This window comes from Aptenodytes patagonicus, chromosome 5 (assembly GCF_965638725.1).
Source record: "Aptenodytes patagonicus chromosome 5, bAptPat1.pri.cur, whole genome shotgun sequence".
Classification (NCBI taxonomy): domain Eukaryota; kingdom Metazoa; phylum Chordata; class Aves; order Sphenisciformes; family Spheniscidae; genus Aptenodytes; species Aptenodytes patagonicus.
The window spans coordinates 77,423,831-77,437,355 of NC_134953.1; the positions used below are offsets into that span (position 1 = coordinate 77,423,831).

General features: G+C 41.2%; 1 protein-coding gene across 5 annotated transcripts in view; it reads left to right on the top strand.

Moving 5' to 3' along the window:
* Positions 1-6,547: 6,547 nt before the first annotated feature.
* The window catches only part of PTBP2 (polypyrimidine tract binding protein 2), a 55,520-nt gene continuing 48,542 nt past the window's right edge, over positions 6,548-13,525 (top strand). For 3 of the 5 annotated variants that reach the window (XM_076337796.1, XM_076337797.1, XM_076337798.1), the window contains exons 1-2: positions 6,645-6,706; positions 8,368-8,398. In XM_076337796.1, the coding sequence (XP_076193911.1) occupies positions 6,699-6,706; positions 8,368-8,398 (39 nt within the window). In that variant the 5' untranslated portion in view covers positions 6,645-6,698. Of the gene's footprint in view, positions 6,707-8,367; positions 8,399-13,525 lie in introns of all 5 variants that reach the window. The other 2 variants (XM_076337795.1, XM_076337799.1) reach the window with 2 other exon arrangements.

Consider the following 13,525-nt stretch of genomic DNA (forward strand, 5'->3'; position numbering starts at 1 on the left):
TTTCTCCATTTCTTGTTTGTCACCTTTTTAGTAACCATAATTATCATGTCTGTAAAACTGGGCAACCTCAGACCTTGTACAACACTGGGCTCACTGTGTGTGTTACACAAAGTCTTCTGTCCGATCTTGGTCTGTGAGTTAGACAGAGAGTGACTCAAAACACATCTAAGCAGCCCCTTAAGCTTACATCTGAGCCTAGTTTGGTGGATATTTACTCAGGCTGTGGCTTAAACCTCTGGCCTGAGCTCGCCCCCGCCTGCAGGGCGCAGAGCAGCGAGGGCTCTCAGGCTGCAAATGAGCAGCTGGAGGCAGGAGGGTTGGAGTCTCGGGGCTCTCCTCTGATAAAGATGACTGTGAGTCCGTCTAGATAGCTTCAGCGCAAAGTCAAACCAGATGAGTTTAGATCACCTGCAGCAGTGGAATTGCTTGATTTTGCACTGGAACAGAAGAAAAGTCCTCCCCGCCAAAGCAGGCATATCGGATGAGGCGGTTAATCATTGCCACCTCTCAGCCACCAGTCACCACCTACCTGCTGAGACATTGTGCCAGACGGCACTAATTTGCACAAAGCAACAGCTTGCCAGGGAGCCACTGGGCTAAATGCTTGAGCTCAGTTAAGTTAACCACACCCTTACAGAGGAGTACCATTAGCCAAAATTCAGACACCTTCACTTCAGCTCAAAAGTAAAAATCATCTTGAAGTCCCTAAATTTATACTTTGGCAGATCCTCAAATGGATAACCTTTATTACCTGCAACACTGATTGGCAAAAGCTATTGTAATAATGAGGGAGTCTCTAAGAATTAAAGCCAGTCTTTTCTGATTGTGGGTCTTTAATGCAACCCACACATAAAAATAAACGTTAAATAATGATTTAAAAAGTATTGTGCTTAGAGATTTTTTTCATGGGTTGTATGACTGCCCGGTAGGTGGGACAGCTCTGCTCTCTGCAACGTGAAGATCTAGGCTGGTAAAAGCACACATCATTAAGGGAGCAGTCCTCATCAGTACTGGTCAGCCATATTACAGTCAGGTGCAAACTAGGTTCTCACAACTGATTAAATTACTTTACCAACATACCTGGAGAGCAATCATAGCTTTAGCGTTGGAATATTTCCCCTGTGTCTTGTAGAGTGCCAGGCCAGCACTTAGACACCTGTTTGTGACCACAGAAGGATCTAGACATTTTTTTAGGTCAAGAAGCAGAGAACTTCCTACCCTTTGTCTCATAACTTCAACAGACATCTTCGCATTCAGAAAAAAAAAAGATTCATTTCACTTCTTTTCCATGACAGAATACAGCTCTCTCTTCCCAGAGCTGCAGCCCTGGCTGTGCACGACCCACAACATGATCCTCACTCCGCTACCAATCAGCTGAGGCAAAAAAACAAGAAAGCCCTGTAGTATGAAAGATGTTTGCAATCATCACTGGCATCTAATGGTTGTAATAAAAAGTAAAACTGATCCCCAGCCCTGAAGAAAGCAAATGTACGTGTATTTAATCACAGTGGTAGAAAAAGGTGCATTTGCTCTGGAAAATAAATTACCAAGTGGATATAGTGCAAGCAAGAGCGGGAAAGCGGGCAGGCAAATACTAATCTACTTGTTGAGAATGGACCTTTGGACCCATACGAATGTTTACAGAAGTACAGTATGAGCTATGTCACACGTTTTGGTGTTTGAGATGGTAGAGAGCAGTAACACTCCCAGCCCGCCCAAGATAAGCCGTCTTTCTAGCAAGGATGCTAGAAATAGAATGCTGGAGAGCAGCCTGTGGGATTCAGACCAGCAAGGCAAGTTCTGACCTGAACTTGAAAAAGAGACATTTATTTAGGGCACTGTGCTTGTAAGAGCTACTTGATAGCTTCAAAACTTAGTTCAATAAAACAAAGTAAATCAACACAGACTGCTGGGAAGAAATGTTGATTAAGGATATTGTTTACAGGAGCACAAAAAGACGAATAGCTACTAATAAACGTTGGGACTTTGCTCAAAGGCATCTGGGGAATTTATGAAGTTGATAAGAACTGGCTTAAGCTAGAATAATGTGGTTTAATATAACAAAGACTGGTAAACTGAATGATCAACCTTTCCCATAATATCCAGAGGATCTGTTGTACTAAGCAACACCATTCAATGACACTGCTGCTAATAATACGAGGAAACTAAAGAGACAGGGCTATTCAGTTTCATGATGATAGCGACAAATGAAGAGTTGTTACTGTTTAAGTGCACCCAATAGCAAAAAGTACCATATTCTTTGAAGGAGTCACTATGTTTGAGTTTTAGCATAGTCCGATAGAAACAACATGATCTAATTTCAAAAAAAGAATTTGTTGAAATTCTCTGACCAAAGCTCTTGAGAGAAACTAAGCTGATACAGGATTAACCGCTACATTCTTTGATATATTAAGAACTTATTAATTATTAGTTATTAATTCTAGATTATTAAAAGATATTAAATGAAGGGCAAGAAAAAAAGGTCTATTTTTTACAGTTGAGGGAGGTCACTGGTAGTGTACCACAGGGACCTGCGCTGTTCAGCATATTCTTAAATGATCTGGAAAAAAGAGTGATTATCGAGGCGACCAAGTTTGCTGACGATGCTGAATTATTCATGGTAATAAAAACAAAAGCTGACCGTGAAGAATTGTGGAAAGCTCTCATGATACTGTGTGACTGAATGATAAAATGGCAAGTTAAATTCTGTGCTGAAAAATGGAAGTAATATGCAAGGGACAAAACAAGCCAAACTATACATGCAAAATCCTGGAATCTAAATGACTGACTTCCACACAGCAAAGAGTGCTTGAGTCGGGGGGGGGTTCTGTGAAAACATCAGCTCACGGCTTAGCAGCATTCAAACATGCAAATGAGATTGGTATTATCAGAAAAAAAAAGAATATAAAACCAGAAATAAACCGGAAAGCATTTGTTAGGCACCTATATAAAGCCATTGCATTTGTAACTTGAATAATGAGGACCATTACAGTCTTCTAGAATAGGATTAGGAAAGGTGTAGGAAAAGGCAAAACAAATTATTGAAAATACGGAATGGCTTCTAATAGAGGAGACAGTAAATTTACTAGGACTCTTGAAATATAACTGAAGATGATATGATGAAGGTGTATGCATTCACGAACAGCATGGTAAGGTGAACAGGGAAAATTATCCATCTGTTGTCTTTAAGAAAAGAACTGATGGACGTTGACGGAAATTGTCAGGCAGCGGGCTTGAAACAAACAAAAGAAATTTTTTTTCACACAATGATTTCTTAAATTGCGTAACTTGTTGCCCTAGAACGCTGCGGATGTCAAAAAGCGCTCAGGCAAATTCTTGGACAAGATATTTTCTGAGAGTGTGGATGCTATTTTTTTCCCCAGCAACTCCAGGGACTCAATTTGGGACAATGTACTGCAGAAAATATCTTTGTGTGCTTCCCAATTCCTACAATCTTTCACTAAGTATACACCACTGACTACTCATACTGCTGCTGAACTACACAGTCTATTATTTATTAGCTGTTCTTGAAATAAAAAGGAAACAACCAATGAAAGTGAAATATCTAAATATATCAATGATCAAAGGAAATTATTTTGGAAAACAAAATATTGTCGCAGCAGTAAAATTACTAGGATTTAAAAAGTACGGAACATTTGTACAGCTAATAGTAACACCTACACTTAAATTTTGGTTAGAATAAAATGGAGAGAGGATATAAGCCCTCATATTTCATAATATAACAACCGAATGCGGAGGGTTTTGCTGGAGGTGTTTTACTGAATGGTTGTCCATTACTGGACATTTTAGCCGCCTTCTGAAATATCTGGTGCAGGACTTCAGCAGAAAGTTGACAGGTCCTAAGGACAAGGGGGTGTTTTTGGCAACGATTTTTTTCTGACCTTCTAAAACATGAGAAAGACAAAGTAAAGACATACTCTAGCAACAGAGAAAACAGATGACCGAGTCATTGTTTGTACTACCACAATGTCCAAAATGTGGTAGACATTTTACAAGGCATCCAAAAGCATACTAAAAATAATCTAATAGTATAAAAAGGCAAAGCTACATGAAGAGGAAAGTGGAATACCATGCTGAACAAACAAATGAGCAAGAGGATGCTGTGGCATTTTATTAGTAACACGCTGATTGTTGGTATCTTTTTTTCCCTTCTAAAATTAAATGCTCTAGGTAAAAGCCTGATTGATTAATTATCACTTTTATCGATGGTTTCAGGGGGACCAGAGTCTTGCTCTATAAAGTCACATCCATTATTTCACCAAGATTTGCAAACTCGGTTCCAGCATCTTTTCTGCTATAAACACACTCAACATGCGCTCTTCAGTCTCCCTTATATGGAAGAGCATCTAACTCAGAGGATAAACCGAATGATTATTAGCTCACTTAATCAGCTGGATTCTGGTAGGTGTCATGAAAGAAGGAGAAAACAGGAATATTACAAAGAGGTGAGAAACACGGGTTCGAAGATGGCATTACTATAAAGGCAAAGGAGGCAAGCAAGACAGGCAGTGAGATAGGCAAGTCAGATGGAAAGGCAGATTTTCTACTGATTGCTAAGAAGTAGAAGGACCAGTACTTCTACCAATACAAAACTGGACGAAATGTATTTAGATAAGGGGGGAAAAGAAGACAAAAAAATCCCCCATACAATGTGGCAACAAACAGGACTGAAGGCAGTGGCAAATGAGAGAAACCAACTATAATCCCACCCCCCAATGGTGCAAAGCCTACTAAACATGCCAGAATCTACAGGACTGATATATATATGAAGTAAATATATAAAAATGTACTGGATTTATAGAGATGGATATAGGCAATTCTAAATCTCTGAAGTCCTCGATGTTACTTTAAAGCATACTACTTCTTTAACACATGCAATTGGTAAAGAATGCTACAACCAGATACTTTTTTTAAAAAAAAAACCCACAATAACGTTGAAAGCAAAAAAGTAAAGAATAGCATTTGGCATGATGAACTGTATATAGAATCTAAGCAAATGAAACGTTTACGAGGGATTTTATAAGAATGAGAATAATAAATAATCTCGTCAAGTGGTCAGTGGTGAGTACTGAAGACAGTTGCTGGAAGAGAAGGTAGTTGCAGATATCCAAATGATACTGGAATTTAGGAGAAGCAGTATTTGTTATTTTCCACCTAGGAAATTGATTGCTGCAGAAAACCACAGTGACTTTTCCAGAACAGAACAAAAAGTCACAGGGTAGAATGAGAATTTGCATGTACTCCTAATTGTTAAGTTACTGGGCTACTCATGGGGTCAGTTAGAGGGGAGGGAGACAGGGGTAGTAAAGCATAGTGAACATTTTCTAGTTATGGAGATATGCATAGTTTTTTGGCTCTTAAATTCCTTATCAGGCTTCACTGCAATAGTTTCAGTGACAGACTCCAAGGGACTTACACTAACCTGAAAAAATTAAAGTGCAATCAAGTAATGCGCTACCGCCTCAAAACGTATTTTTGAAAACGGTATTGCCAGATCAAAACAGAAAATACAGAAGATGATTTGAATACTTTTTAATATCCTTCTGGGTTTGGGATCTTTTAGGAACATTGGGATCACATTTTCAATCTTTTCTTCACAGGTACAAAACCTTTAGTTTGACTTTTTGTTTGAATGTAATCCAGGATTGTCCCACAACAGCTCTTTCTAAAAACTCTGTACCAAACATCTCAAGATTTGTGATGAAATATTGAGACCTGGCAAAAAATAATGGGGAGAAAAAGTGTTTCCTAATGGCCACGTAGAGCAAATAGTTTGTACCCTGATATGGCAGTTTACAGAGAACCACGGCTACACCAACTTCTGTGAAGAAACAGCCTCACTGCAATAGTTAATTTGTACATTCATCTTAATTATTTTTCGAAATAGTATTAGTGGTCAGCTATAGAGTCAACAGGTTGTTTCCTTATAAATGACTGTGTAGCCGAAGGCCCCGAGCGATGAGGACAGGGCTCCCTGTCAGGGTTGGGCCCTCTGAGGGGACGGGCTGCGCGGGGGTGCCCGGGCCTGGCGCGGCCCCTCCGAACGTTTTCCACGAGGAGAAGGGACGGGCTCCCGGCGCTGGGAAGCGCTGGCACCAAGCGCGGAAAAGTCTCCCCGCGCAACAAGCGCGGTCCGGCGGGTCAGTCGCGGCCCCGGGCGGGGCGGCAGAGACCGCCGATGGACCGAGGAGCCCCCGGAGCGGGCCTGCCCCCACCGCTCCCAGCGGCCTCGGGCGCTCTTCCCGGGCAGCACCGTGAGCCGAGCTCCTCCGAGGCGACCTCTCTCCCTCGCGCACGCACAAACGCTCCCGAAGCGGTGCGTTGGGGCAGGAGAAGCGGGAGCCCCCCCTCGCCACACGGCGGGTCCCGCGGGGTGAGGAACCCACGGCGGCGCCCCGCCGCGCCCCGCTTCCCGCCCCAGGCGGGGCAGGCTCGCACCGCCTCACGAGCCGGCTCGGCCCGGGCAGCTGATGGCAAAAACTTCAGCGGCACCGACGGCGCATGCCCAGGCGGCTGGCGCATGCTCCGTAACTGCGAGGGACGAGGAGCGGAATCCGGCGCTCGGCAACGTTCGGCGGTTTTCGTGCAGGCCAGGCCGCCATTTTCTCATAGTCTCCCCGTACGCGTTGCCTGCGCGGCTGTCTGTCCCCCTTGTCCGCGCTTTGTCCTGCTCGGCGATGGACGGGTGAGTAATGACCGGGGCGGTGGGGGCGAAGGCGCTGCCGCGGTTGTGCCGCTGATCGGTGGTGGGACCTGTCCCGCTGCCGGGGGCTCGCTCCCCGCCGCGGCTGGCTGGCGGCGGTCGGGCGTCTCCGAGGGTGTGGGGAGCGGCTGCTGCCCCGGCGGCGGTGGGGACAGGCGGGCTTCCCGCCGCGGGACAGCTGGAGCCTGAGGCCCAGTACGGGGTGGGGTAGGAGGGGGCTCAGCCTCTCCATAACGTGGGCCCCTCGGTAGGGTCTTCCGTTTAAATTGCCGAGGGCTTTGGGCCGCCCCCTACTTAGTGGGGTGCCCGAGACGCCGGATCTCGCTGTAAAGAGGGAGCGCGATCTACCCCCATCCGTCCCCTCGAGAGCCTCTTGTTCTCTCCTTCTCCCCCGTCTTTGCCTTCTCTTTCTGCGCCCCCTCCCCCCCCCCCCCCCCCCCAGCCGTGGGGTGAGGAGGGGCGCTCCGTAGGGCTCGGGTTTGTTTTGGAGCTGGCTGGAGGGGAGGAGCAATACCAGCAGGAGCCAGATGTCGAGCTCTTTTGTTTTCAGAAACTGCCTAATAAGCCCTCTGGCATCCCCCCCGTCCCCAGGTAGAAAGATGCCTTTGTGTATGCTGGAGACTGCCTGTGAAAGCCAAAGAAGGGAAGGTTTTGAAGGAGTCAGCCATACGGGACAGCGAGGGCCCTCGGTCCTGGCCGGGAGCTGGGGTGGGCAGTCACCATGCACAAGGCCGCCTTTCTCTTGGACCTGGAAAATGAGGCTGGTGGTTGTAGCCTTCGTCAGTGTAAATACAACATCTTCCAGCTTCCAAATTTCCTATTAAATTGTTTACTCTGCTTCCAACAGAGAAGCAATCTCTTTGCTTTGATTTAAGCATATAACCTTTCAACTGTGAGAGTTTTAAAGGCTTTTTATGGTTAGTTGCGATTATAATGTTGGGAGTTACAAATCCTGTCTGAGAAGTCTTGTCATTAATGAGTATTACATTGTGGAATGCTTTCACATATTCACGTTTTGCTTTCATTTATTTTGGTGTGAACTTTTGGGATTGTGTCACATGCTGTGAGTTATGATGTCACAACCTCTAAGAAAAAGATGTACCTTGACATACCTGTTGTAGAGTTTAGTATAGGTGTACCTGATTAAATTGCATTAAATTTCATATAGGTGTACCTGCCAATGCGTTCTTTTTTCCAAGCTAATTTCAAAAAATGTGTTAATTGCTTCCTGCTGTAAGATCTGTAGGGTAGGCTATGTTGCTGAACTAGCTGTCTAGTTAATAGGGGTGTGTAAGAAAAGTTCTGTACTTTTAAATTCTTTTATTTTCACCCTATGATCTCATGTAGTCCAGAAACCCGAGTTTCCTAAATAAATTTCCTGGCAGTCCTGCTTTGGAGTAATGTTTACTTGAAACTTTGGACTCTTTTGAAGAAGCCTATAAGCTGGGGGAGCTCAGTGGCTTTTGTAGGTTTCTTTTGTACTTCCCCTCAGTCCTACTGTGTTCTTAGAACATATTTTCTTGATTGGGGAGGTTGTTGGCTATTCCAATTCCTCGTTATTTTGGCATTGCAATACATTGAAAAGTTGGTTTTATGAGGATAAATTGGTTGACTTGTGTTCTTGTTTTTTTCTTTTTTTACAGCATTGTCACTGATGTTGCAGTTGGTGTGAAGGTAGGATGTACGCTTAGCAAATAAGGGGGCAAATTGTTGATACAAAATGAACTACTTTAAGCATCAGTAATTGCAAGTTGTAAGATTTTTAACTAGTCATTGTCAGCTGATATTTAGTCAGCAGTATATGCTTTATTAACCAAAAATCCCTGGAGGTAAATTGGAGGCTCTACACAAAAGACTTTTCTAGGCACTGAACTGTAAACAGTGGTTCTAGATTAATGTAGTGGTGTCACCTTCTTACTTTAAAGCTTAATTTTGCAGATTTTTTTCAAAACAACACTTTCTCATTGTTGCATGGTGACTGTAAAAGACACGTTTTCTTTTCTCCCCCGCCCCGCTCCTTTTTTCAAAACGGTTACCACTGAAGTTAAAAAAGAAGTGACTGTCTGTAATAGGACACAAAAATATGGGAGATAGAATTTGTTATGTAGACAGAGAAGTGGGCGTTCGCTTTGCTTTACTTTTTATTTCTCAAGCTCAGTTATGAATTTATCATTTGTTATAACAAGGAAAGAGCTTCCAAATGGTTGTTAATTTACTATTTATTTCACTTTCGTATTCAAATCTGTTGCAGGAATTAGATCACTACTTCGTAGAAGCAGACTGAGAAATAATGAGAATGCAAAGATATATGGGACATGGGAACTTTAGGTTATGTTAATGAATGCATGCAAGCAATTCTATTTCAGTGGTAGAAACGTAGAAGTTTTCTAGTGCATACAGTTAAGTCTCCATTTTGTCCAGGGACTTTGTAGCTATACTATGTAGCTGCCTTTTCACCTGAAGCTGATCTATGTTAACTGCTTGGTAAGCCAGGTTTTGTCTAGTAAAGCTCTTTGGCTCAGATTCAGTATTGGTCCTGCTGGATTTGGACTAGTTCTTATATAATACAGCTAGTCTGTAGATACAGCAGCTATTTTGTCAGATCTACCTGTATTATGTTTCTGAGCAAGCTTGCTTCTAGGAGGAGCTATAAGAAGTCAGTTATATAGGTTCTGGACCCATCTGGCTCCACATGTTTGTGCAGTATTGGATACAGGCTTAAAATCACTCCCTGAATCAAGAGGAAAGTGTAGTTATTAAAGTACTTCTGTGGGAGCTAATCCCAGTCAGAAGTACGAACTGGCATGATTGTCTCTCTGTTGCCTGGGAGGAAAAAGTGTTAATTGATTAAAACTTTAGGAATGGATTTAATAGTTTGGAGGAATACCTAAGGAAGTTCAAGTCTTTTGGAAGTAAACTGCCCCATGTGAATAGCTTTGGGACAGAACAATTTATAAATTGCCCTTAATCATGTCTACTGAAGAAGCAATTTCAGGAAGACCATGTGTTGCTTGAACCTCAAATTCTGACATTCTCACTTCAGGAGAAGTAAATGGATTCAGTATCCTTTTCATTCTTAACTATGAGTGACTGAGAATCTTAGGAGAATTTGAGCGTTCATGAAATATATTGTAAGTATGTAGTGCGATTTTTGGAACCATATTTTCAGATACTAGCCAGGCAATGAAATAAAGACACTTCAGATGACGTAACTGTTTCTTTCTGTTGATTGTAGAAGTTATATTATGAATATAATATAAGAAAGAAGGCAAGACAGGTGTATCAGAGGTAGTGATTAAAATAAATACAAGGAAGGGCACAGAAGTGTCAAAAAGGTGTGTTCTTTGCCGTGTAAAAATGGACTTACTCTCTGGATTTTAAAAGGAAACAATCCATTTGTGCACAGAAGTAGTGGGAATAAAATAAAAAGGATGATGGTTTTCTGAAGAAAGCTGTTAAATATGGGAGGAGTAAACTGGATTGTATTCTGGAGCTTCTCTAATTATCTCAAGATACTAATAAGAATGGAAAATGGAACTTCTCGCTAGTTGATATATGCAGTTTGGGTAGCAGTCTAATGCTAGCATCAGTCGTGTTTTCTGGAAGGCCATGTGGAACATTTGTCCTTTATGTTCTCTGGTGACTGTTCATTGCTCTTGATGAACTGATGTTTTAAAGTTGAGGAGTGCTTTACCTCTAGGTGGTATATAAACAACTGGGAACGTTCATCTTGCCTTTCCTTGGCTGTTACCTTTTCTTTGAAGTGCTTGGGAATGTGTAGGGAGCAAGTTTTGAGCCCAGGGAGTTGCATCAGCAGTTTTAATGCTCTTTCGACACTGCTTTTATTGTGACTGGATGGCTGTGGGAATTGGGCAGGGATTTACCTGTGTGAAAAGAACTTATCCAGGATATTTATTTGACCTGATGCTTTCTTAATATTTTGCACCTACTGTATATATGCTGATCAGTTATACAGCATGTTTGTGATACATTCAATTATACCTGGAGAAAGGGATTGTGACATACGGCCGGGATTGTGACGTATGACCCTTCTGTTTGGACAATTTGCTCTATTTTATCATCATCAGTCATGTTGATACAAATTTGAAAATTATATTAACTATTGTCTGGCTGGTTTATCTCTTTGACAGAAAAGTGAACGTTAGTTATATTGTTTAAACCCATTCGTAAAGGAGTAATAGTAGAAGTTAACTACTGTAGTCTGGGAATTGTCTCTGAATTAAGAAAGGGCTTTTGAGCTTTGGGGACTGCATGTGGGCAAGGCAAGTATAAAGTAAAAGGAATACTTGCTTGTAATGTTTTATTAACATTTTTATATTCTCAGAGTTACCTGCCAATAAGACTGCTAAATTTGAAGCTATTACCATGTATTTGTGCTGTGTGCTTTGATTTGATTTAAAACATTTTTGTTCATCAAACTGTCGAATGTTCAATCTTGATTTTATTTATGTGTTGAGTCACCAGAAATTAACACCAAAAGCTGAGGAAAATATAAGACTCAAAACGGAGGTGGAAAAAATGACAAATACTATTTGAAAACTTGGTTTACGTAGAGTAAATGCAGGGATTTGCGCAACTCAAAGTATGCAGTGGGAGCACGCTGCCCAGCTAGAATCTGTCAGAGGAGCAGTGTGCTTTAATTTCTGAAAGCATTAGAACATGTCAAAACCCAGTCATCTTGTAAGTATGTATGAAATAATTCATATTTGATTTGGTCTGTAACGTCTTGTTTTGCTTACCTAGAATTCATGGAGGCAAGGAAATGTCACTCTGCACACAGTTCACCCCTTACGTTACAATTTACAAAATAATATGAAAAGAATGAGCTTTAACTCTGTGTCTGATGTTACTTTGTGAACTCCTGTTGTATATAAGCAGTTTGTGTAAAGTATTTTTGTAAAGTTTTTTTGAATAGAACAGAGCTAAGGATTCCGATAATGATAGTATATTACATAGTTCATGAATTTTTTAAATTTTCAGTTTCTTAAAGAAATTCTATACATTTTAAATTTATAGATTTCTTCATGCATAGTTTTAAAAATTGCCATATTATATAAAATGTTTGCTTTTTTGTTTTAAAAAGGTACATCTCAGTTGCTCTGTTTTTATTACATGAGGTCCTTAGTCACTGAAAATGAAATGGCCTGCTAGTTAGCTTCTAGTCGCAAACTTCTCATTGCTCACTGGCTATATAGGTTTGAGTATCATAATCTAATAACTGTAGTTTGAATCGCTGTCTTGTGTTCTCCTTACAGTTGTGATGCTTTAATCTGGATAAGTAAACTGATTTGGCACTCGGAGTGTTAGAGCCTTTTTCAACTGTTGAAGTGAATGTATGAAGTATCTAATGTATCTTTTCTCTGGAGTAATTAAAAGAGTCTTCGGAGGGGTATAAAATGTGATGTAAAGAATATACATCACAGGTGCAGGGAATAACTTAGGTGAACTTTTGGTGCATATTGAAGATGAGAGTTCTCTTACTGTATTTCAGTGTGTGCCACTTCAGTCTAGTGTATCATCTTTCTCCTGGATGGCATGCATAGCTGTGCAGTAAATGGGGCCTGAATAATTGAGTGACTGATTTTGTGTACGTGCCTTGCACGTTTCAGAATGGCTGAGGTGTACTTCTACCTGACAGGAGAAAAGAAGCAGTCATTCCTTCATGGATGCAATATTTGGTACATAGCATTTGGTAATTTGTGACATTGACACTGCTTTGGGCTACGCTGGCTAAAAACTGAGCTTCAGCTGCCAAGTGCAGACAGCCCCAGTTATGCCTAGGGGGGAAAACTCGTATATTCCTGTAAACATAGCTTTGTAATGTTTAAAGATGTGGGAACGGCCTTTTCCCCCGAAAGTCAGGGCATCAGCCTTTGCAGTATGCTTAAGAAAAGAAGGAATTCTTGGTGTGTTTTTAGTTGGTCACGTTAGGGTTGGGTAGAAGATGCTAAGAAGCACTGTCCTAGTACCTTCTAATAGTTTCCCGAACAGCGATGTGTCACAAAGTCCCCCTTTTTCCTGGTGGCTGAAATTTAACATGGGGGAATATAATAGTATGGGGGAAGGGCAGTAGCTAAAACCGGCAGATACACGAGCTCATGGAGAAAAGGAAGAGAGCATAAAGTAGTATTGTCTGTAAGTACTCTTGAAGCATTGTCCACTCTTTTTTTTTTTTTTTTTTAACTCAAGTTCTGAGGGGTAATCTCTTCTCTTAAAAAATTACAGAACACTGACCCTTTTTTGCTAGTAATAGCTGAGACTTTCCTTGTGGTGGAAACAAATATTGTGGATATATTGTGACTTTTTATTTGAACTGTACACTGTATAATGAAAATATGTGTAGAAAAAAGTCAGTTAGAAATTCTAGCAAGTTGTCAGAAGATAAGTTTAGACTAAACTTAAGAAATGAGAAAACGCATTTAAATAGCTTTTTCCTTTCAGTTTCTTCTTCTTTATTCCGAAATCTATGTTGTCTTTACTGTCGTCATTCTAGATACTTAAATAAAAGGGAGGGAGCAGTAGGATAAAAAAAACGTTTGACTCATTCATACAGACACATGCCATGTGATGGTCTGTTTTATTGTATTTAAAATATCAGAATGATAGTTTTGAGCTATCTTTGCATGTCTCATATAATTAGTAGTAGATTGCTAGTAGATTAGACAAAGAGTCTGCTAAGGGCAGTGATACGAGAAAAATAGGTTGTTTGTGAATTGGAGGACCTGTTTTAATTTTGTTAGCTAGGATAATTTTTTAAATCAGCTTTTGTGTTCAATAATA